Here is a 24,025-nt window from a genome sequence, read left to right as displayed (position 1 = left end):
CTATTCCTATGGAAGCTTCTATGGTCTCTCAAACAAAGGTGTGCATATCACCATCATGCAGCACCACAGAGATGCTCTCAGATCTGCTTTGGAAGATCTCCATCCTCTGATGGCTACTCGATTTTAGCAAGTTCCAGCTCTCTTCACTTAGGTGGAACTTGCCATTTAAGAAGATAAAGTTTTTCATGTCAGAGTATTTTACACTAAGATAACTTCTAACATAGAGATAGAAGTGAAAACTGTGGGGCACTTGGGTGGCTCAGTTGGTTGAATGTCCATCTTCAGCTCAGGTCATGATCTCACGGTTCGTGAGTTTGAGCCCCGCTTCAGGCTCTGTACTGACAGCTCAGAGCCTAGAGCCTGCTTCCAATTCTGTGTCTCCCTCTTTCTCTGTTCCTCTCCCCCTCATGCTCTTTCTCCTTCTCTCAAAAATAAATAAATGTTAAAAAAATTTTTTTTAAAGAGAAGTAAAAAATGTTATATATCCAGTGAGAAATAATATAAAACTCAATTACTACAGAAGTAAGATAAAACTTACAACCTGAGAGAAAAGGAAGGCATCTTTAGCTAGCAGAAGGAACTTGAACTTTCTCCCTGTACACTTCACACAGTGTATAGGTCAGGAAATCCATTAAATTTTCTAAGTCCAATTTTCTTCTTGTAAGAATATAAACATTGAGAATTTCAGTTTTAGGATGATTATTATTTTAAATATCTTAGTGGATAAACACTGAATCTAGAAGAGCATGACAAACATGTTGCTGTATTTTAAAACTCCTAAATAATAACTCAATTAGTCTTCTTTCCTAATTTTTTAGTTTTACTGATCCAAAAGTTATCATTAGTCCCTTTGTGAAAATTCTCCAAATTACAGTTAAAAATCTCAAATGTGCTTTAACAGAATGTACTTTTGCTCATGGAAGTTTATTAAAATATTAATAACCCTTCTTGGACAAATGTAGACCAAAAGGTAAAAAAAAAATTGCTAAGCTATTGGAAAGCAAGCAGCATTTCTGAAACTTCTTTTGCATGTGTACATCCTACTGCTTGTAAGAATTTGCTTGTTAATTTAGAGAAAACGTAAGAGGTAGGCATTTTTTCTAAAAAGGTGGTACCATGTATTTTGCTTACATAGACTAGTTGGCTGTTGATTAAGATTGCTGCTAGTAGGTTTTAGACACTGTACTGCTTTAAGTTGCATTTTAATGAACAAAGAAGGGAAATAACTAATATTTACTAATCATGCACTGAGTACCGGAAAAATTTAAGTGCTTTCTGTATACTTATTGCCTTGTCATAATAAGTCTATTATTAAATTGAGTTCTCCCTTTTCAACAGATGAGGAAATGGAAACAGAAATGAGTTTAGCTCAAGGTCACAGAGTCAACAATAGAGTTATATTTCAGACCAGATTGGACTAATTAAAAAGTCCATGTTCATTCTACTTATTGTCCTATTTATTGGATTAATATTCATATGTAATATAATATACCAATATTGTGGAATATTAATTTCAAAACTGATTAAAAAACAGGAGGATTTCTTATTGGTAAATTGTTCCCTAGCAATGTACATATTCATCTTTGGAAGGCAGCTATGCTCACCACTACACCATGTACATATTCATCTTTTGCAAAATCCTTTCTCAAACACAACTGAAATCATGCTTTTGCTATTAGCTATCTTCTACATCATTTATTCCAAAACACATGGAACTAGTTATTGACAACTAATCCCAGAAAGGTGTTTGTCTTGACAAAAATTAAATTTCAAGGTAAAGGCCAAATTGTTCAAGTTTCTCAGGGGACATAAGTCTACTGGGTGTAATATCAGCATATTTTCTTTAGAAATTAAGTCTCTATCATGGAGGATATGTTAACTTGTAAGTTATGAGAATACTAACACATGTCCCCTTGTCCCCAGCAAATGTGTGCTTTACCTAATTCTTTGGGAATATCTTCTTCATTTCTATCCTGTGCTTCTGAGTTCTCAGTATAAGGGAAGGGGAAACTAGGGTTCATGATGAGGTAATGTTTTTCACAGTTCTGCTCTCTTTGGCATCACCGTTAAGATTTCAAAGGGTAAAAAAAGAAGAGACACACAAAAAATAAAGCAAAGGGAAAGAAATAATAAAGGGAGAAGAGACATATACAATTAGCTTTCCACCATCCAGTGAAAAAATAATCAATTTACTTAAGGATGAATATAAACAATATTATTGTATTTACATATTTGTACAAAATAAAAAAAATTATAAATATATATTTAGAGATAAATAATTGGTGATCTCTGAAGTTTTAACTTCATGCTCACTCAGCACTAACAAACATGTATTCTGACTCCATATGTCTACAATTTATTCACATCCTCTAAATAACATTTATATGTATTTGAAACTTGTATGGCAATATTTTTAAAGCTAGGGATTTCATGGCATCCATTGATATATGGTTGACATGCTGTCAAAAATCTTTGCACAACTTTTGAATCAACCAAAATTCAACCAATGGCCTACTGTTGGCCAAAAGCCTTAGCAATAATAGAGTTGATTGAAAGATATTTTGTATTTTTTACATGTTATACGCTGCATTACTACAATGCAGTGGGCTAGAAAAAAGAAAACGTTATTTTTTTTTAACGTTTATTTATTTTTGAGACAGAGAGAGACAGAGCATGAATGGGGGAGGTGCAGAGAGAGAGGGAGACACAGAATCTGAAGCAGGCTCCAGGCTTTGAGCTATCAGCCCAGAGCCCGATGCGGGGCTCGAACACCGCGAGATCGTGACCTGAGTTAAAGTCGGACGCTTAACCGACTGAGCCACCCAGGCGCCTGAAGAAAACGTTAAGAAAATCATAAAGAAGAGAAAATACATTTACAGTGCTGTGCCTATTGACAAAAATCTGCATAGACCCACAGAATTCAATCCTGTGTTGTTCATAAGTCAACTGTAAATGAAAATAAATATTCTCTATGGATAAGCTTGAGTATAACAAGCTTCCATTCAGACTTCAAGTCAGACTCTTGAGTTACCTTCCTCTGTGGTTAATCACTTTTCATCTAATTCCCCACAGACATCTTTTTCTAATATATTTAGTTTACTAAATGAATTTCATTTAACTGTGATCTTAATGATAAATTATGTGCCTGATTTTGCATTTAAATTATCATGCCATGGTATTTATTATAAGGTTTTCTATATAGCTTTTCTCCTACTGACTGTTCCAACATATATTTTATAGTAATAAGCAAAAAAATTAGGTTTATGGTGTTTTATAAAAGAGGTTCACTCATCTGTGGAATTTGAGAAGCTTGGGTTGATGTGGGTAGGGAAAATGGGTGATGGGTACTAACAAGGGCACTTGTTGGGATGAGCACTGGGTTTTCATATGTAAGTGATGAGTCATTAGATTCTACTCCTGAAGCCAAGGCTACACTGTATGTTAAATAACTTGAGAATTAAAAAAAAAAAAGGCATAATGTCAGGAATATTTTGCCAATATTTGTCTTCCCAGTTATATTTTCCACTTTCAGGTATAAATGCTAATTTTTGAGGAAATTTAAATTTAAATGAAATAGAATTTCAATTAAATACTAAAAGTTAAGTACCCATTCCCACACCACTAACTGACAATCTATCCTTCTTCCTAGGTTATTTTAGAGGACACAGTGAATAAGATGGATAAAGGAAATTTGTCTATAGTGTCAGAATTTGTGCTTCTGGGACTTTGCCACTCATGGAATATGCAGGTCTTATTCCTAATCATATTTTTTATGCTTTACCTGCTTATTGTATCTGGAAATGTTTTCATCATGATCCTAATCATCACTGATTCCCATCTTCATTCTCCCATGTATTTCTTGTTGGCCAACCTGTCCTTTGTTGATATGTGGCTTTCTTCAGTCACCACTCCAAAGATGATCACAGACTTTCTCAGGGAGAACAAGACTATTTCCTTTGGAGGGTGTATGTGCCAGATCCTCTATGTACATTTTGTTGGAGGGGGTGAGATGGTACTCTTGGTGGTAATGGCCTATGACCGCTATGTGGCTATCTGTAAGCCACTCCACTATTCGGCCATGATGAGCCTGCAAAAATGCACTAGTCTGGTGGTAACTTCCTGGAGCATTGGCTTTGTGCATGCCATGAGTCAGATGGCTGTGATTGTGCAATTGCCTTTCTGTGGCCCCAGGGAAATTGACAGCTTCTTCTGTGACATACCACTGGTAATCAAGCTTGCCTGCATAGATTCCTACAATTTGGGAATATTAATGAATGCTGACAGTGGGGTTCTAGCCATGACCTGCTTTATCCTGTTGTTGATATCCTATACATATATTCTTCTCACCATCCGCCAAAGCACTAAAACTGGTGCTTCCAAGGCACTCTCTACCTGTACTGCCCACATCACAGTGGTGGTGCTCTTCTTTGGGCCTTGCATCTTCATCTATGTGTGGCCACTCAGCATCACCTGGGTGGACAAATTTCTTGCTGTGTTTTACTCTGTTATTACACCTCTCCTAAATCCAGCCATTTATACTCTGAGAAATAAAGAGATTAAAGATGCCATGAAGAGATTCAGAAGATATTATATGCATTACAAGGGAAATATTTAATGCCCCAAAAACCTTCACATTGATAATACATTGACCTTGTAAAATAAGTTGAAAATTCTAGGCATTCAGTTTATTTCTACATATTATAGTTGTCTCCAAGTGCAGGAATAGGGTAAATATAATTCAAGAAATGGCAACATTTATTAATCATCCAGTAGAACACCACAAAATATATCCCTAAAGCCCAAACACTAATGATCCCTCTTTCTGAGGGAATTGTCTAATCAGTCTTCCTATGACTTTAACTATGTTAATTGAGAATCTAAAATTCATTCAACAAAGCCATCCATCCATCCTGATGGAGAGTATCTTAACAAATTTCTCTTGAATTTTCTCCTGACTCCATTTGGAAAGTACTCCTATAACACTGACTCCTTCTCTCAAACCTTTCACCCAACTTCTTGTCAAGAGGTAACTCAATTATTATTTTTTCTTTAACTTAGCTTCCATGCAAATACCAATGGGAAGCAGTGGGAGAAAAAACTAGAGAGAATGCGACAACAGTGGTAAAATCATAGAGTGAAGGATATTCTGTGTTTCATTTCCATTAACTCAATAAATGTAAAAAAAAAAAAAAAAAAAGGTAAGACCTAATGATATTTCCCTTGGTTATCTCAGTCTCAAGGACTAATATTTATTATGCTTCAAACTATTATTAACCATCTGTGTAAAAGTCCTAAAATGTATGCTCTTCAAGGGCAAGAGCCATGCCTTACCTGATCAATTCTTGAAATAGCAGTACTTAGTATATTGGTTAATATATAAACAGTCAATAAATATATTTTAATGAATATATAAAGGATAATTTATCCATTCAAATACCCATAACATTTACTGATCGTGGCATATTGAAGTGCAGCCTTTGTCATTAAAAGAAATTCCTAAGTTTCAACTTACAAATAAAATTTATTTTATTTCTTGCAGAATTTTAAATTAAGTGGATTGAAATTCACTTGGAAGAATCAACCATAAAAGTCAGAAAAAAAGTTTAGTACATACACAGGTTTTATTCCTAACATCAAAACAAAAAACAACAAAATGACAATAAAAATAATGCACTGATCCTCCTTGAATGCCTACTCTATGCCACTCTTTTATATGCACTTTTTAACTTCATGCTCACTCAGAGCAAAATTATAAATTTTATAATTTAAGTGCTTTTATTATTTCCAATTTATGAATAAGAAAATGAGGCTCAGAAATGTGAATTAAAGTTCTTCAAGATAACACAGTCTTATTTTTCCTTCTCTTAGGATTTATAGATCAATTTGAATTCCAAGACTCTTCACTTATTAAATAACACTACCCAATACAATAGAAAATTATTTCTTTTTTTTTTTAATGTTTGTTTATTTTTGAGAAAGAGAGAGACATAGCATGAGAAGAGGAGGGGCAGAGAGGGAGACAGAATTGGAAGCAGGCTCCAGGCTCTGAGCTGCCAGCACAGAGCCCGATGTGGGGCTCAAACTCACAAACTGTGAGATCATGAACTGAGTCAATTAATAGAATCAGAGAACCTAAGTCAATAATAGAATATTAACCGAACAAAATAAATAATATACTGGAAATGTCATTTTGCAATCTAAATTGATTATGCAGTATAAAATGGGAATGGGAGAAACATCACCTAAGAACAAACCTGCACACAAATGGTAAAGTATTAACAGTCAACCATTTAGCTGTCTCTACCTTGGGCGGTAGCCCCAATTCATTCTCATGGGTATACTATTCATTCACTGTATTGTCACCACTGTATTGTCACCACTGTTTTAAGAAATTTTTTTTCTGCCCAGAACACTAAGTATCTTTTTTTTTTCTGTCTGTCCTTATAAGATAAACCTGAGTGTTAAGTTCTATTTTTATGGATTTCCTAACATGTGAAAAAGAAGGGTTTAAGAATAAAAAAAATACAGGGGCGTCTGGGTGACTTGATCGGTTAAACGTCCACCTTGGGCTCAGGTCATGATCTCACAGTTTGTGAGTTTGAGCCTGGCGTCGAGCTCTGTGCTGACAGCTCAGAGCCTGGAACCTGCTTCAGATTCTGTGTCTCCCTCTCTCTGCCCCTCCCCTGCTTGCACTCTGTGTCTATCTGTCTGTTGTCTCTCCCTCTCTCTCAAAAATAAATAAACATTAAAATTTTTTTTAAAAAGTAAAAAATAAGTTTATAAATTTCTTTGTAATATAATTTGCCACAACAAAATCCAAGAATTACATGCTCTCAACTCAAACATTTTAGTCACTTTTTTCCATGCTATTCAAGCTTAGTATTTACATTTATCAGATAGGCAAATTCTCCTTAATTCTCACTGGTTTCTATTAGAATCATCTTCATAGACATTAACCTAGAAAACGTATATTCTCTAGTCAACCTCAAATGGCCAACAGTCGATCTTAATTTGCATTTAATGAAAACATTGTCTACTCTGGTGGAAGTCTTTCTTTCTTAGGCACCAAGACCTCCAACACAGTAGAGCTCAGAGTGATGCAAATGGGAAGCAAAAATTATTGAGTTGTTAGATATAACAGCGACAGGATTTATTACAATTTCTACATCTTGATTCCCAAAGAGAATGAAGATCTCACCTCCCAAAATAGTCATAACGAGTCTTCAGTATATCATTCTATCATTCTATTAGACCAGCTGTTTATGAGTGAACAAGTGTTAATATCAGGGCATTCTTGGCCATGAGACCACAGCTGCACTTGTTTGGCTCATCAGATGCAATGTTATATAGAATACCACCGTTGTGACAAAGCATTTTTTTCAATCCATGGATGGGAGTTTAGCCTACGGTATTTTAGTTAGGAAAAAAATGCATACCCATATGTTCATTTCAGTGAGGTCAAAATTCTACTTCTTCCACAAGGGACATGTTTCAATATAATTAACCTGCCATCAGATCACTGGCTGATCCCAGAAATAAATTGTGCCATTTAGTGGCTCAGCATTAAAGGTCAGGTAACACTAACAGCCAGATCAAGCTTTGTAAGGAATTCCAAATTGTTTATCAACGAATGATCTCTAACCTTGGTCATTTTGCATAGGAACCCATTCAGCAAGTGCTGAGGGGACTGAAGAAAGATGTTAACACGCATAGAACTTGTAATTTGCCTACCTGACTTCTAAAGATTCCTCTGTAGGAGCTGCCCCGTAGTATCACTCACATGGGACATCTTTATTTTCATAATCTATGCCCATTCTTAGAGGTCTATCACTAGAACTCTCCCCCAGGAATTCTCTGTCAGTAGGCTTCCTACTATTCAGTCCAAGCTCTGACCATCCAATTACACCATTAGTAACTATTCAGGAATAAGTATATACCCATGCTTCTAGTCAAACAAAGTGGACAACTAAAAGTACTGCTTGAAATTCTTCCCTTGGGAGAATTTCTCCTCACCACACTCATTCAGGGCCCAAATCATAATACTACCATAACTAACCAAATCTAACCACAATACTTCACTAAATTGCAGTGGTAGAGCTTCAGAGTTTCACTTCTAGTTGCTGTCAATTATATAAAAGAAACCAACTGTATATTAAGCTCTAAATATTTAATTTTTAGTCCATGTAGTCAGAGATATATAATAGAGATAAGGCAATCAGGCAGTAATAGTTGTTGAAGGACTTTACTATAATATAATGTAACTTCTCATGCCTCTTAACCTGCTAAGCCCAGTTTATTATGTGCCATTTCCACTTAATGATATAATGTTGGTTCTGAATTTCAATTTTATGGCTTAAAGAATAAGATAGCATTCAATTCATCATAGGTAGCTGAGATCACACAATCACTTGAAGCCCAAGTTTAGGTATTTGAGATCTACAAGCTACACTAGAGCTGAGGGTGATGCTAGCCATGGGAACCCTAGAAACTTTACTGAGGTGGTTTATTTCCCACGATCTAACTCAGATATGTCTATGGCATCCAAAATATTTGCTTTTTTCCTTTTATTGGGTCCAGTCAGAATTACCACATCAATGTAGTGGACTGGTATGATGTTTTGTGGAATATCAAATGATCAAGATTTTTACAGAATATATTATGACAATGGATGAATTTTATGGTATGTGAATTGTTGCTTCATAATAAACATTATACATATATATACATATATATATGGATATATGTATATACTTTTAAATATTAAGTGTGTTAACTACACAAATATGTATACCTTCAAGTTAATAACTACAAATGTAAAGATGCCTCCATTAAACAATCACAAGATAGTTTACTTAGTACATTAAGTTAATCTCAAAACAATTCTCTTAATGTAATACTGAAAGTAATACTTGGCAAAGGGAAGCCAGACACATTCTTCTGACCTGGTTCCACATAGTAATGCAGAAGGGAGATTGTGAGATTATTTTTTAAATCATAAATGCTATAGTCATTCATAAAGAAAGAGGAAGCCTTCATTCATGTTCTTTCTACTACTTTCTTTTCCATTCTTCTCCCATATTTTATGACTTTGTGGTCAGATTATATTTAGAGAATCACACTTAGTACAAATAATCTGGAAGTCCATTCAAGGACAGTAAGTAAACAGAACCATATTACATGAGGAATAGTCATAAACATTTAGAATAGTTTAGCCCAAAGATAAAAAGGAATGTGGACTATATTGATAGTGGTGAAGAAAAATTATAAGTAAGATCTTCTTCCCCAATTCCTATGCAGTGGTTCAAAGGTTCTGATTCGGGGAGAGAAAGGCTTTAAAGACAAAAAGCCCTGCAGCGTTATCTGAGGTGGCTGACTTCATTTTGGAACTTGGTGTGGAAAATTCCATGATGAAGGACATTCTCAAAAAACACGGGAACCTTGGTGAAGAACAATGAACAAGTGTTAGAATTTCCTTGATGCTGGCAGCCATTAACAAAACAGCAGAGAAACTAGACATCAGACAGAAAGAACCATCTAAGATCCCTCCTAAGATCATAAACTTCAGGGACAGGAAGGCTGTTTGCATGTGCTAGGCTACACCCACTCAGGAGAATTAGGGCAGACTTGAAAGCATCTCCTAAGCCACACAAAGATCCAATGAAAAATGAAGGTTCAAAGGCTCAGGAATAAAGCACACCTCTGAACAAACACGGCCTGAAAAATAAGCTACTCTGATCCATAGGCAACTCCTAGGAAGCCAGCACTTAAAGAAAAATTACACATATTTCTGGAAGTTTGGAAGGCTCTGTGCATGTTAATTCCAAACATATTTCCCCTTCTTACTAAGCAATGCCTTTAATTTAGCAAATTAAGTTGTTATTCTGAAAACTACAAAATTAAATTCTGTGGCTGATTTCAGCAGGATTACATCCATAACTACAAAAGCAAGATATTTAAGAACTGTCATAGAACTTTTCTGGTTCTCAAACTGTAACTTGAAATCCAATTTTAAAAATCTGAGTTTGTCATTTCTTTCTATAAGTATTCACAAGAATCCATCACTCACCACACTCCTTATAATCATCATTAGTAGCAAAATGGTCAAGTACAATAGCCACTTGCTTCAGTTAGCCTTCAATGCAATCAACACAGTTATCTGCAATGCCACTGCCTGCTGGTAATGGGTCACTAGCATGCCATTTCCCACGGGCAAGGATCTCAGGCTGTGCTCATTCCCAAGGACAAGACCAAGCCAATTCCCAATCCCCATATTTAAGGAGCTGCTTCCTGGGACCAATTCTGTTACAAATTTATGAATCAGAATATACCAAAAAATGCATATTTGTTTTTCTAATAAAATAATATAATCTAAAGATGGTTACCTAGGTATTGAAGAACTAAAAATAGACTTTTTAAAGCACTAAGGGATCATTTTAAAAGCAGCTGAAGGAAAAAAAATACCAGCTTCAGAGCTGGAGGAATAAATGGGAGAGTTTGGCATTATTAAAACTCAGAAGCTTAGAGGACCCCACACACTGGAAACTCACACCTATGAAAGGGGGTCAGTGTAGGAGTTTTGACAAGAAGCATAACTTCTCTAAACCAGTTTCTGTAAAATAGAACTACATTCTCATAGCTTGTCAAGGATAAAACACATAAGTTACATAAAACACTTAACAGTGTCTTTCACAAAGCAAACATACATACTATGAAAGCTCCCAAGGCCATCCATTTATTGTTAGGATAAAGTTCAAACTGTGATGTTTTTCAACACCTAAAGGCCCTGCATAATGTGGTTTCTGTCTGCAGACACACCCCAAAACCATGCTCCTCATTATCATCTCAGCTTCTCCAGGCCATGAATGGAAAACAAAACAAAAACCACAGATGATACAATCCTAGAAATTCATAGTATATTTATTATTTGCTGTTTGTTTATTGTAGGCGATGGTTTTTTTTAAAAGGACACCCAAAGCATAATCAACAAAAGAAAAAATAGGTACACTGGACTTCATCCAAACTAAAAATATTTGTGTCAAAGCCTCCACTAAAGAAAGTGAAAAAAAGACCTGCAGATGAGAGAAAGTAGTTGTAAGACTCCTCTGATGAGGATCTTGTAGCCAGTGGAGTGGTGGCCCTCAAAGAGATAGGTCTATAAGCTATATCACAACTCCTGAAACTACTGATGTGACCTTACTTGGATAAAAGGTCTTTGTAAATGTAATAAGGGTACTGAGATGACATTAATTTGGAGAACCTGGGCTGGCTCTAAATCTAAAAGCAACTGTCCTAATAAGAGACAAAGAGGAAAAGACAAGAATACAGAGAATAGGACCATGTGAAAGCGGAGGTAGAGGATGAAATCATGCAGACATAAGTGGATGCTGGAAGTGGCAAGAAAGGATTCTTCCCTAGATATTTATGAGTATGTCAACATACTTATTTCCAATTTCTAGCCTCCAAAATTGCAAGACACTAAATTTCTGTCTTAAACCACCAAGACTGTGGTAATTTATTATGGCAGTCCTAGAAAACTAATACAGGTCTAAATATAAAGGACTCCTAAAATTCCATAATAAAAACACAATCTCATTTTAAACTGAATGAAAGATTTGAAAATACATATCTCTCAAGAAGATAAACAAATGGCCAACCAGGAAGCACATGAAAAGATGCCCAATATCATTAGTCGTTAGATGAATTCAAATCAAAACCAGAATGCATTCTCATTTCACACCCACTGGATTGGCTATAATAAAAATTATAAATAACAAGTTTTGGTGAGGATATGGAGAAACTGAAATGTGTATACACTGCTGGTGGGAACATAAAATGGTGCAGCCACTGTGGAAACCATTTGACAGGTCCTCAAAATGCTAAACATAAAGTTACTATAGGACCCATATGACCCAGCAGTTATACTCAAGAGAACTGACAAAAGGTGTTCAACAAAAAATCGTGCACAGATGTTTGTAGAAACACTGTTCACAATAGCCAAAAGGTAGGGATAATCCAAACATTCACCAACCGATGAATAAAATGTGGTATATTCATTCAATAGAATATTATTCAGTCATGAAAGAACTTAAATTCTGATGCATGCTACAATATAGATAACCCCTCAAAACAGTTTGCTCAGTGAAGGAAGCCAGACACACAAAAAGTCACATAATATTTCATTTATATAAAATGTCCAGAGAAGTCAAATCCATAGAGACAGAAAGTGGCTTCATGGTTGCCGGGAGATGTGAGGAGACAGAACCGGGACTGACTGCTAACAGGTATGAGGTTTATTTGGGGTGATGAACATGTTTTAAGAAATAGATAATAGGAAAAGTTACCTTGGCCAAAAGTTATACGCCAGGAACATAAATTCAGTCACCACAAACGAGTTCCCTTTCTTCACTGACTCTGTGTTTACATTAAAAGAAAAAACTAAAACTAAGTATGCTAGAAATGCTGAAAGAAGATTTTAATTGGTTTCCAACTGTGGGAAATTTTAAACAATCTTTACTATCAGACACAAGAGGCTTTTAAGAATGCATTCATTCAACCACCTTTCACTGACCACCTACTGATAATACCCAAAAATATACCAGATACTGTGTCAAGTTCTGGCATAAAATTCTCATCTGCCTTCAGGAAGTATACTCCTTAGTGGAGGAAATAGACATTAAATAATCACTGGTGTGTCCAGTTACATGTTACATGTACACTTGATAAACTGTATTCTATTATTGTGCTACAAAATCTGATCTATGTTCATAGACCCCCAGATATCTAGCTTACTATTACATTATTTGAAGATTTTAATACTTAAGTATTGTGTTTCCCACTTGGCCTATCTCAGATTGAACACTGACAGCATTAATAAAACCTCCCTCCATTGTTTATTGTCTTCCTTTGTTTTGTGCTATTATTAACATTTCCTCTACAATATTGTCTCCTTTATTTGCTATTTTTAATTTTTTGAAATTTATTTCTGTATTATTTTGGTATAAAATTTTATACCTTATTATACTGTCTACCTTCATGTAATGTGCTTAGTTCCCTCACTTAATAAAGGGCTTTCATTTTTGGCATTGACAGTTCTACGATATTTTCTGACTCCTACCTATTGCTGATGAGAAAAATCAAAATTATTCCATACTTTTTCTCTATATCTCCCCCATTAAAAATATTCAGTTTATCACAGAATTAAGCCTTACATACTATTCTTTCACGTGTAGCCTCATCTTTAAATGTATAACACAATGTATTAAATTCTAGGTGGGAAAAGCTGCCCTGCTAGGTGGACGAGGAGCTGTCAGAGTGAGGCAGTTTCCTCAGGAGTAATGGCGGGCCTGTGCTAGGGTAACACCACCGACCTCCATTTCCTTTACCCTTCTAACCAAACAATATTCCTGCCCAGTTACAAAGTGCAAGTTGTTTCCCTAAGTGCACTCTGAAATACACAAGAATGTCTTAGTCTTTACATGCTCCAGTCTGGTATTGTCCAAAAGTATCAAGAGTCACCTGGGGAACTTTTTAAAGGTTCTTAAAAAGACAATGTATTGAAGATGGTGGCGTAGGAGGACGCTGGGCTCACTGCGTCCTGCTGATCACTTAGATTCCACCTACACCTGCCTAAATAACCCAGAAAACCGCCAAAAGACTAGCAGAATGGATTCTCCAGAGCCAAGCGCAGAGGAGAGGCCCACGGAAGAGGGTAGGAAGGGCAGAGAGGCGGTGCACACTACACGGACTGGCGGGAGGGAGCCGGGGAGGAGGGGCAGCCCGCCAGCCAAGCAGAGGCCACGAGTCTGGCTTGCAAAAGTGGAGGACCCAGACAGAGTGTGTTCTGACAGCAAGTGGGACTTAACATCTTGAAGGTTATAAGTTAACAGCTCTGCTCGCAGAGTGGGAGGGCTGGAGGACAATGGAAGTTAGAGTTGTTGAGCCCCAGACAACAGAGCTCAGCTTGGTGGGGAACAAAGGCGTTTGCCAGCGCCATTCCCTTGCCCATCACCCAGCCCAAAACCCAAAGGGAACCAGTTCCTGCCAGGGAACTTGCTTGCACCATGCAAACACCCAACCCTGTGCTTCTGTGGATCCACCCCTCCGGTGGCGGTGGAGGGTCTGACTCCCTCTGGTTGCCGCAGGGCCCCTCCCAAAGAGGATCAAGGAAGGAAAAGCAAGCTGAGCCTGCCCCTCCCTCCCCTGTGCACCTAGCCGATCCACCCCAGTTAATACGCCAGATCCCCAGCACCACAAGCCTGGCAGTGTGCAAAGAGCCCAGACAGGCCACGCCACCCTACAGTGATTCCCACCCCTAGAGAGGGGAAGAGAAGGTACACACCAGTCTGACTGTGGCCCCAGCGGTGGGCTGGGGGCAGACATCAGGTCTGATGGTGACCCCGCCCACCAACACAAGTTATTCAAGACAGCACAGGGGAAGTGCCCCCCAGTCCCGCACCACTCCTGGAACTATCCAAAATGGCGAAACAGAAGAATTCCCCTCAGAAAAACGTCCAGGAAATAACAACAGCTAATGAACTGATCAAAAAGGATTTAAACAATATAACATAAAGTGAATTTAGAATAATAGTCACAAAATTAATCGCTGGGCTTGAAAACAGTATACAGGACAGCAGAGAATCTATTGCTACAGAGATCAAGGGACTAAGGAACAGCCAGGAGGAGCTAAAAAATGCTATTAATGAGCTGCAAAATAAAATGGAGACAACCACGGCTCGGATTGAAGAGGCAGAGGAGAGAATAGGTGAACTGGAGGATAAAATTATGGAAAAAGAAGAAGCTGAGAAAAAGAGAGATAAAAAACTCAAGGAGTATGAGGGGAAAATTAGAGAACTAAGTGATGCACTAAAGCGAAATAATCTATGCATAATTGGTATTCCAGAGGAGGGAGAGAGAGGGAAAGGTGCTGAAGGGGTACTTGAAGAAATAATAGCTGAGAACTTCCCTGATCTGGGGAAGGAAAAAGGAATTGAAATCCAAGAGGGACAGAGAACTCCCTTCAGACATAACGTGAATCAATCTTCCACGTGACATATCACAGTAAAACTGGCAAAATACAAGGATAAAGGGAAATTCTGAAAGCAGCTAGAGATAAACGTGCTCTAACATATAAAGGGAGACCTATAAGACTCATGACCGATCTATCTACTGAAATTTGTCAGGCCAGAAAGGAACAGCAGGAAATCTTCAATGTGGTGAACAGAAAAAATGTGCAGCCGAGAATCCTTTATCCAGCAAGTGTGTCATTTAGAATAGAAGGAGAGATAAAGTCTTCCCAAACAAACAAAAACTGAAGGAATTCGTCACCACTAAACCAGCCCTACAAGAGATCCTAAGGGGGATCCTATGAGACAAAGTACCAGAGACATCGCTACAAGCATGAAACCTATGGACATCACAATGACTCTAAACCCATATCTTTCTATAATCACTGAATGTAAATGGACTAAATGCGCCAACCAAAAGACATAGGGTATCAGAATGGATAAAAACCAAGACCCATCTATTTGCTGTCTACAAGAGACTCATTTTAGACCTGAAGGACACCTTCAGATTGAGGTGAGGGGATGGAGAACTACTTATCATGCTACTGGAAGTCAAAAGAAAGCTGGAGTAGCCATACTTATATCACACAAACTAGACTTTAAATTAAAGGCTGTAACAAGAGATGAAGAAGGGCATTATATAATAATCACAGGGTCTATCCATCAGGAAGAGCTAACAATTATAAATGTCTATGCGTCAAATACAGGAGCCCCCAAATATATAAAACAATTACTCACAAACATAAGCAAACTTATTGATAAGAATGTGGTCATTGCAGTGGACTTTAACACTCCACTTACAGAAATGGATAGATCATCTAGACACATGGTCAATAAAGAAACAAGAGCCCTGAATGATACATTGGACCATATGGACTTGACAGATATATTTAAAACTCTGCATCCCAAAGCAACGGAATATACTTTCTTCTCGAGTGCACATGGAACATTCTCCAAGATAGATCATATACGGGGTCACAAAACAGCCCTTCATAATATACAAGAATTGAAATCATACCATGCATACTTTTAGACCACAATGCTATGAAGCTTGAGATCAACCACAGGAAAAAGTCTGGAAAACCTCCAAAAGCATGGAGGTTAAAGAACACCCTATTAAAGAATGAATGCGTCAACCAGGCAATTAGAGAAGACATTAAAAAAATATATGCAAACAAATGAAAATGAAAATACAACAATCCAAATGCTTTGGATGCACCAAAGGCAGTCCCAAGAGGAAAATACATTGCAATCCAGGCCTATCTCAAGAAGCAAGAAAAATCCCAAATACAAAATCTAACAGCACACCTAAAGGAAATAGAAGCAGAACAGCAAAGGCAGCCTAAACCCAGCAGAAGAAGAGAAATAATGAAGATCAGAGCAGAAATAAACAATATAGAATCTAAAAAAACTGTAGAGCAGATCAATGAAACCAAGAGTTGGTTTTTTGAAAAAATAAACAAAATTGACAAACCTCTAGCCACGCTTCTCAAAAAGAAAAGGGAGATGATCCAAATAGATAAAATCATGAATGAAAATGGAATTATTACAACCAATCCCTCAGAAATACAAGCAATTATCAGGGAATACTATGATAAATTATATGCCAACAAACTACAACACTGGGAAGAAATGGACAAATTCCTAAACACCCACACCCTTCCAAAACTCATCAGGAGGAAATAGAAAGCTTGAACAGACCCATAACCCGAGAAGAAATTGAATCAGTTATCAAAATCTCCCAACAAAGAAGAGTACAGGACCAGATGGCTTCCCAGGGCAGTTCTACCAGACGTTTAAAGCAGAAATAATACCTATCCTTCTCAAGGATATTCGAAAAACCAGAAAGGGAAGGAAAACTTCCAGCCTCATTCTATGAAGCCAGTATTACTTTGATTCCTAAACCAGACAGAGACCCAGTAAAAAAACAGAACTATAGGCTTGATGAATTTGGATGCAAAAATTCTCAAGAAGATACTAGCAAATCGAATTCAATGGCATATAAAAAGAATTATTCACCATGATCAAGTTGGATTCATTCCTGGGATGCAGGGCTGGTTCAACATTTGCAAATCAATCAACGTGATACATCACATTAATAAAAGAAAAGAGAAGAACCATATGATCCTGTCAATTGATGCAGAAAAAGCATTTGACAAAATGCAGCATCCTTTATTAATAAAAACCCTCGAGAAAGTTGGGATAGAAGGAACATACTTAAATATCATAAAAGCCATTTATGAAAAGCCCACAGCTAACATCATTCTCAACGGGGAAAAACTGAGAGCTTTTTCCCTGAGATCAGGAACACGACAGGGATGGCCAACTCACCGCTGTTCTTTAACATAGTGTTGGAAGTCCTAGCATCAGCAATCAGACAACAAAAGGAAATCAAAGCCATCAAAGCTGGCAAAGATGAAGTTAAGCTTTCTCTTTTTGCAGATTACATGATATTATACGTCGAAAATCCGATAGACTCCACCAAAATTCTGCTAGAACTGATACATGAATTCAGCAAAGTTGCAGGATACAAAATCAATGTACAGAAATCAGTTACATTCTTATACACTAATAATGAAGCAACAGAAAGACAAATAAAGAAACTGATCCCATTCACAATTGCATCAAGAAGCATAAAATACCTAGGAATAAATCTCACCAAAGATGTAAAAGATCTGTATGCTGAAAACTATAGAAAGCTTATGAAGGAAATTGAAGAAGATATAAAGAAATGGAAAAACATTCCATGCTCATGGATTAGAAGAATAAATATTGTTAAAATGTCAACACTACCCAGAGCTATCTACACATTCAATGCAATCCCAATCAAAATTGCACCAGCATTCTTCTCGAAGCTAGAACAAGCAATCCTAAAATTCATATGGAACCACAAAAGGCCCCAAATAGCCAAAGTAATTTTGAAGAAGAAGACCAAAGCAGGAGGCATCACAATCCCAGACTTTAGCCTCTACTACAAAGCTGTCATCATCAAGACAGCATGGTATTGGCACAGAAACAGACACATAGACCCATGGAAGAGACTAGAAACCCCAGAACTAGACCCACAAATGTATGGCCAACTCATCTTTGACAAAGCAGGAAAGAATATCCAATGGAAACAAGACAGTCTCTTTAACAAATGGTGCTGGGAGAACTGGACAGCAACATGCAGAAGGTTGAAACTAGACCACTTTCTCACACCATTCACAAAAAGAAACTCAAAATGGATAAAGGACCTGAATGTGAGACAGGAAACCATCAAAACCCTAGAGAAGAAAGCAGGAAAAGACCTCTCTGACCTCAGTCGTAGCAATTTCTTACTTGACACATCCCCAAAGGCAAGGGAATTAAAAGCAAAAATGAACAACTGGGATCTCATGAAGATTAAAAGCTTCTGCACAGCAAAGGAAACAATCAACAAAACTAAAAGGCAACCAACGGAATGGGAAAAGATATTTGCAAATGACATATCGGACAAAGGGCTAGTTTCCAAAATGCATAAAGAGCTCACCAAACTCCCCCCGAAAAAACAAACAATCCAGTGAAGAAATGGGCAGAAAACATGAATAGACACTTCTCTAAAGAAGACATCCAGATGGCCAACAGGCACATGAAAAGATGCTCAATGTCGCTCCTCATCAGGCAAACACAAATCAAAACCGCACTCAGATATCACCTCACGCCAGTCAGAGTGGCCAAAATGAACAAATCAGGAGACTATAGATGCTGGAGAGGATGTGGAGAAACGGGAACCCTCTTGCACTATTGGTGGGAATGCAAACTGTTGCAGCCACTCTGGAAAACAGTGTGGAGGTTCCTCAAAAAGTTAAAAATAGACCTACCCTATGACCCAGCAGTAGCACTGCTAGGAATTTACCCAAGTGATACAGGAGTACTGATGCATTGGGGCACTTGTACCCCAATGTTTTTAGCAGCACTCTCAACAATAGCCAAATTATGGAAAGAGTCTAAATGTCCATCAACTGATGAATGGATAAAGAAATTGTGGTTTATATACACAATGGATTACTACGTGGCAATGAGAAAGAATGAAATATGGCCCTTTGTAGCAACGTGGATGGAACTGGAGAGTGTTACGCTAAGTGAAATAAGCCATACAGAGAAAGACAGATACCATATGGTTTCACTCTTATGTGGATCCTGAGAAACTTAACAGAAACCCATTGGGGAGGGGAAGGAAAAAAAAAAAAGAGGTTAGAGTGGGAGAGAGCCAAAGCATAAGAGACTGTTAAAAACTGAGAACAAACTGAGGGTTGATGGGGGGGTGGGAGGGAGGGTAGGGTAGGTGATGTGTGTTGAGGAGGGCATCTTTTGGGATGAGCACTGGGTGTTGTATGGAAACCAATTTGACAATAAATTTTATATATTGAAAAAAAATAAATAAATTCTAAGCAACAGTATAACTGAAGGTTCTCCAAATCTCCCTTAACTAGATGGAGAATCCTCTAGATATCTCAGGAAGTGCTTATGCATACAACATCCTACAAAGTTTTGCATACTTAAAGTTATTTCCTTTAACCCTCATATACTTGAAAAATAGATTGGCTCTAAACTAATTTTTATATCACATTTTATTTCTTTGAATCTTTTGGAAATATAGATCCATTGTTGCCTTTCTTTGCATACTACTATCAAGAAGTCAGATGCCATCCTGACTTTCTTTCCTATCGACCTTGTTCAGTTATTTTGGTAAGAGGCTCAGAAGATACAACATTTTATTTTTTTAAAAAAAATTTTTTTAACGTTTATTTATTTATTTTGAGACAGAGACAGAGCATGAATAGGGGAGGGACAGAGAGAGAGGGAGACACAGAATCCGAAACAGGCTCCAGGCCCTGAGCTGTCAGCACAGAGCCCGATGCGGGGTTTAAATTCACTGACCGTGAGATCATGACCTGAGCCGAAGTCGGACACTTAACCCACTGAGCCACCCAGGCACCCCGATACAAAATTTTAAATAGATAATAATTTTACTAGGCTATGCCTTGGAATTCACCATTTTGTACCAACTTTTCCAAATTCATTATAAGATATATCATTATGTATATATTCTGGTCTTTTATTTTTGACACATTAATAAAAAAAATTTGATATGTTAATTCTACTCTATTGCCTCATTTTCAAATTATACAAATATTGACTACCCCTTGTCAGTTCTATGAAACATCCTTTTATCCTGTATCTCTCATTGTAATTTTGGCCATTCTGTTCTCCATGGGGTATGTGGTAGTTGATTCCTCATTTTTGTGTTTGTGAGGTTCAGCAAAACGGTCTTTAGAACAAACTAACAATTTTAACCTGTGTTTCTTTTAACCAATTTCTTCTTAGTAAGACAGACTTTACACAAATTCTAATAGCTGCAATTTGGGTGATTACACAATGTTTTATATTACAACATATAATAATACGAATTCAGAGTTAGACTGTGTGCAGTATTTTATACCCTGAACAACCAAGGAGCATAAGGGAACATTCATATGATTCCCAAATTTCAAGAAAGTGACAATTTGACCAGCTCTATTCTGTAAAGGTTTTTTGTTTTTTGATTATTGTTTTTCCTGGTTTTTGTAAAAGGAATTTGTAGGGTTTTTTTTTTTTTTTTCATCATGATAAGTGTACTTTTTAATTCCCATCCTCTATTTCACCCATCCCCCACTACCCTTCCCTTGGTAATCACCACTTTGTTCTCTATAGTTATGAGTCTATTACTTTGTCTCTCTCTTTTCTTCCCTTTGCCTATTTGTTTTGTTTCTTAAATTCCACATAAAAGTGAGAGCATATGGTATTTGTCTTTCTCTGGCTGACTTATTTCACTTAGCATTATACTCTTGAGCTCTGTCCACATTGTAGCAACTAGCAAGATTTCATTTTTTATGTATATGTATATATAAATATTATATATATGTACATGTATATATATTATGTATATGTATATGTACATATACATGTATGTATATGTACATGTGTATATATGTATATATGTGTGTATATATATACACATACACACACAGAGGTGGGTATATATACCCCACCGCTTCTTTATCTATCTCTCATCTATTAAATGACACTTGGACTGCTTCCATAGTTTGGCTACTGTAAATGGTAATTTTGTCTTGTTCAATTATCTTCTGAGTAGCAGATGACTCTTACTTTTATTTCCAAATTTTCAGTCCTTTGTAGTCAAAGATTTTTAATTTCTGATTCAGATGTTCTTACAGATCTTGTATTACAGATTTAATGACATTTCATTTTATGATGGAATGTTATCATATATTTTTCCCTGCTTCATGGTTGGAATCAATATCAGCTTATACCCAGGTTCCAAAAGAAACAGATTTTAACAGAAAATTAAATGGACATTTCAGGTGGCCTCAAAATAAATCTCATGAAATTTCCAAATTGGGAAATTTTGCCTAAAAAGACTTAAGATGTTTACCATCAGAGGCAATATTTATTCTTAAAGTTATAAGATATATCATCATGTGTAATTTTCTTTTTAAAAAAAATTTTTTTAACGTTTATTTATTTTTGAGACAGAGAGAGACACAGCATGAACGGGGGAGGGGCAGAGAGAGAGAGAAACACAGAATCGGAAGCAGGCTCCAGGCTCTGAGCCATCAGCCCAGAGCCCGACGCGGGGCTCAAACCCGCGGACCGCGAGATCGTGACCTGAGCCGAAGTCGGACGCTTAACCGACTGAGCCACCCGGGCGCCCCAAATGTGTAATTTTCAAACACAAAAGGAGGAGACATCATGGAAGATATTTCATTCTGCACAATTGTAGATTAAAAAGAAGAAATATGAAATACAAAGGGAAGTAAATTTCACTCCACTATAAGAATAAAATTTCAACAAATAAAGTTTTTAAAAAGGCATTGTTTTGCTTCGTGGGGTGGTGAACTGTCAGTCCTGCAAGTCTAAACAGCACAGGCTTAATGCTTGAGTATGGAGTGTTCAGTGCTGCTTTGTATCCACGGTTAAGCAATACTACATAAGAGTTCCTTCTCTTTAACATTTTCTAAACCCCATCCTAGTTCTACTCTCTTTAATGAATGTTATTTCTTGTCATATCTTTTTGCTGTCACTTTATACATTTAAAGGGAATAGTTGAAAGCAAAGTTGAGATGAAAAAGATAAAACATTGTCCTCTTAGATGCCAGATCCTAATACAATCTCAAACACTAATAACTGTTTAACTATTTCTTTGCCCAATGTGTTACTTTCTGCATATACGATTATCAGACAATACTTAATATATGACAAAAATTATATTCATGTAACTGAGTGCATCTATTAACAAAAGTAACAACACACCTGAATCAACTTAAGGACAAGCCTGATTTGCTTGCCAAAAATAACTTAGGAGAACCAATCATCCTTTACATAAGAATATTTTCAACCCAGTGACAGAGAAAAATATCAGCATACACCAGTACCTCTGCAAATGTGCCTTGAAATTCAAAAAACTTTCCAAGATTCTATAGACCAGTCAATATGTAAGTCAAACAAAAAAGTGTATTTCAGTAATTTAAAATCTTAAAATATGCAAAATAGCCTTAAATAAATTTATAATCACACTATTGGCCATCAATATGAAATAAACTACCCAAGATATTTGTGCTACTGAAATAAATAAAACAAATGGTCTTAAGATAATATCTAACCCTTCAATACTTGTGCATACAGTATTGCTTGCAGAAGGCATGACTTGTTTTCTCATTTAGAACTATTTAGAAGATCATCCTCAAACTCCATCTCCTCATTGCCAACTTCATGTCCTTGTTCCTCAACGTGTAGATAATGGGATTCAGAATGGGTGTGATCATAAAGTCCAAAATGGCAAGAAAACTTATCCACTGGCACTGTGGGAAATGGCCACACATAAACAAAGATGCACGGTCCGAAGAACAAAACCACCACAGTGATGTGAGCTGACAGAGTAGAAAAGGCTTTAGACAAACTACCTGAGGAATGTTTCCATACAGTGACCAGGATGAAGATATAGGAGATGAGCAATAAGAAGAAGGTGCCCATGGAAACGAACCCACTGTTGGCATTAACCATGAATTCCATTCTGTAGGTGTCTGTGCAGGCAAGTTTGATAAGCCAAGGAAGGTCACAGTAAAAGCTATCTATCTCATTAGGACCACAAAAAGGCAAATGGACAACAAAAGCTAACTGGACCACTGCATGAATGAGTCCAATAACCCAAGCACCGGACAGAAGCAAAATGCACATCTGTGGGCTCATGATAGTCAGGTAGTGGAGGGGCTTGCATATGGCCACATATCTGTCCAAGGCCAGAGCAATGAGCAAGACCATCTCAGATCCACCCAGGACATGAAGGGCAAACATCTGGTGACACACCCCTGAAAGTATGTGGTTTTGTGCCCAGAATACAGGTCACAATCATCTTAGAAACCCTTAAGGTGGAAAGACACAAATCAATAAAGGAGAGTTTAGCTAAAAGGAAGTACATGGGGGGTAATGTAAATGAGGATCAAAGGTCACTGTAAACACAAGGAGGTTTCCCAGGACCATTGTTACAGAAAACCCGGTAGAGAAAGCAAGGAGAAAATGTAGCACTGGTCCATAGGTAGAAAGTCCCAGGAAAACAAATTAAGACTTCAGAGTAATTTGCTTCACATATTGGCTATGTCTAGTGATACCTAAAAGACCAAAAGCAAAATAATAAAGAATTTATCAAAAATTATTATTTAAAAACACACATTTAAGCTTTTATTAAATCTGATTTAGGAAGAAATCTTCATTAAAGCTATAAGGTTTTTTTTTTTTTTTAAATAGTGTGTTAACTTATCCATTTGGCTAAAATACTTAATAACTACTATTCCTAATAAGCATCTACCATTTGCCTAGTACTATGTAAAGTTTTGAGGTAAAACACTGATCCTGACTTCAGGAGATTTACAGGTTAATGTTGG

The 24,025-nt window shown here is 36.9% G+C and overlaps 1 protein-coding gene and 1 pseudogene across 1 annotated transcript; one reads left to right on the top strand and one right to left on the bottom strand.

Annotated features, from left to right (window-relative positions):
• Positions 1–3,673: 3,673 nt before the first annotated feature.
• On the top strand, positions 3,674–4,615 carry LOC109255791 (olfactory receptor 4K14-like). Its single transcript, XM_019430651.1, has one exon. The coding sequence runs from the start codon at positions 3,677–3,679 to the stop codon at positions 4,613–4,615; it is 939 nt and encodes a 312-aa protein (XP_019286196.1). The 5' UTR covers positions 3,674–3,676.
• An 18,198-nt stretch (positions 4,616–22,813) lies between these two features.
• LOC109255620 (olfactory receptor 4F15-like) lies at positions 22,814–23,624 on the bottom strand (annotated as a pseudogene).
• Positions 23,625–24,025: the final 401 nt, after the last annotated feature.

Source organism: Panthera pardus, unplaced genomic scaffold (assembly GCF_024362965.1).
Source record: "Panthera pardus isolate Hobbes unplaced genomic scaffold, ASM2436296v1 HiC_scaffold_24, whole genome shotgun sequence".
Classification (NCBI taxonomy): domain Eukaryota; kingdom Metazoa; phylum Chordata; class Mammalia; order Carnivora; family Felidae; genus Panthera; species Panthera pardus.
This window is presented reverse-complemented; position numbering and strand designations above follow the sequence as displayed.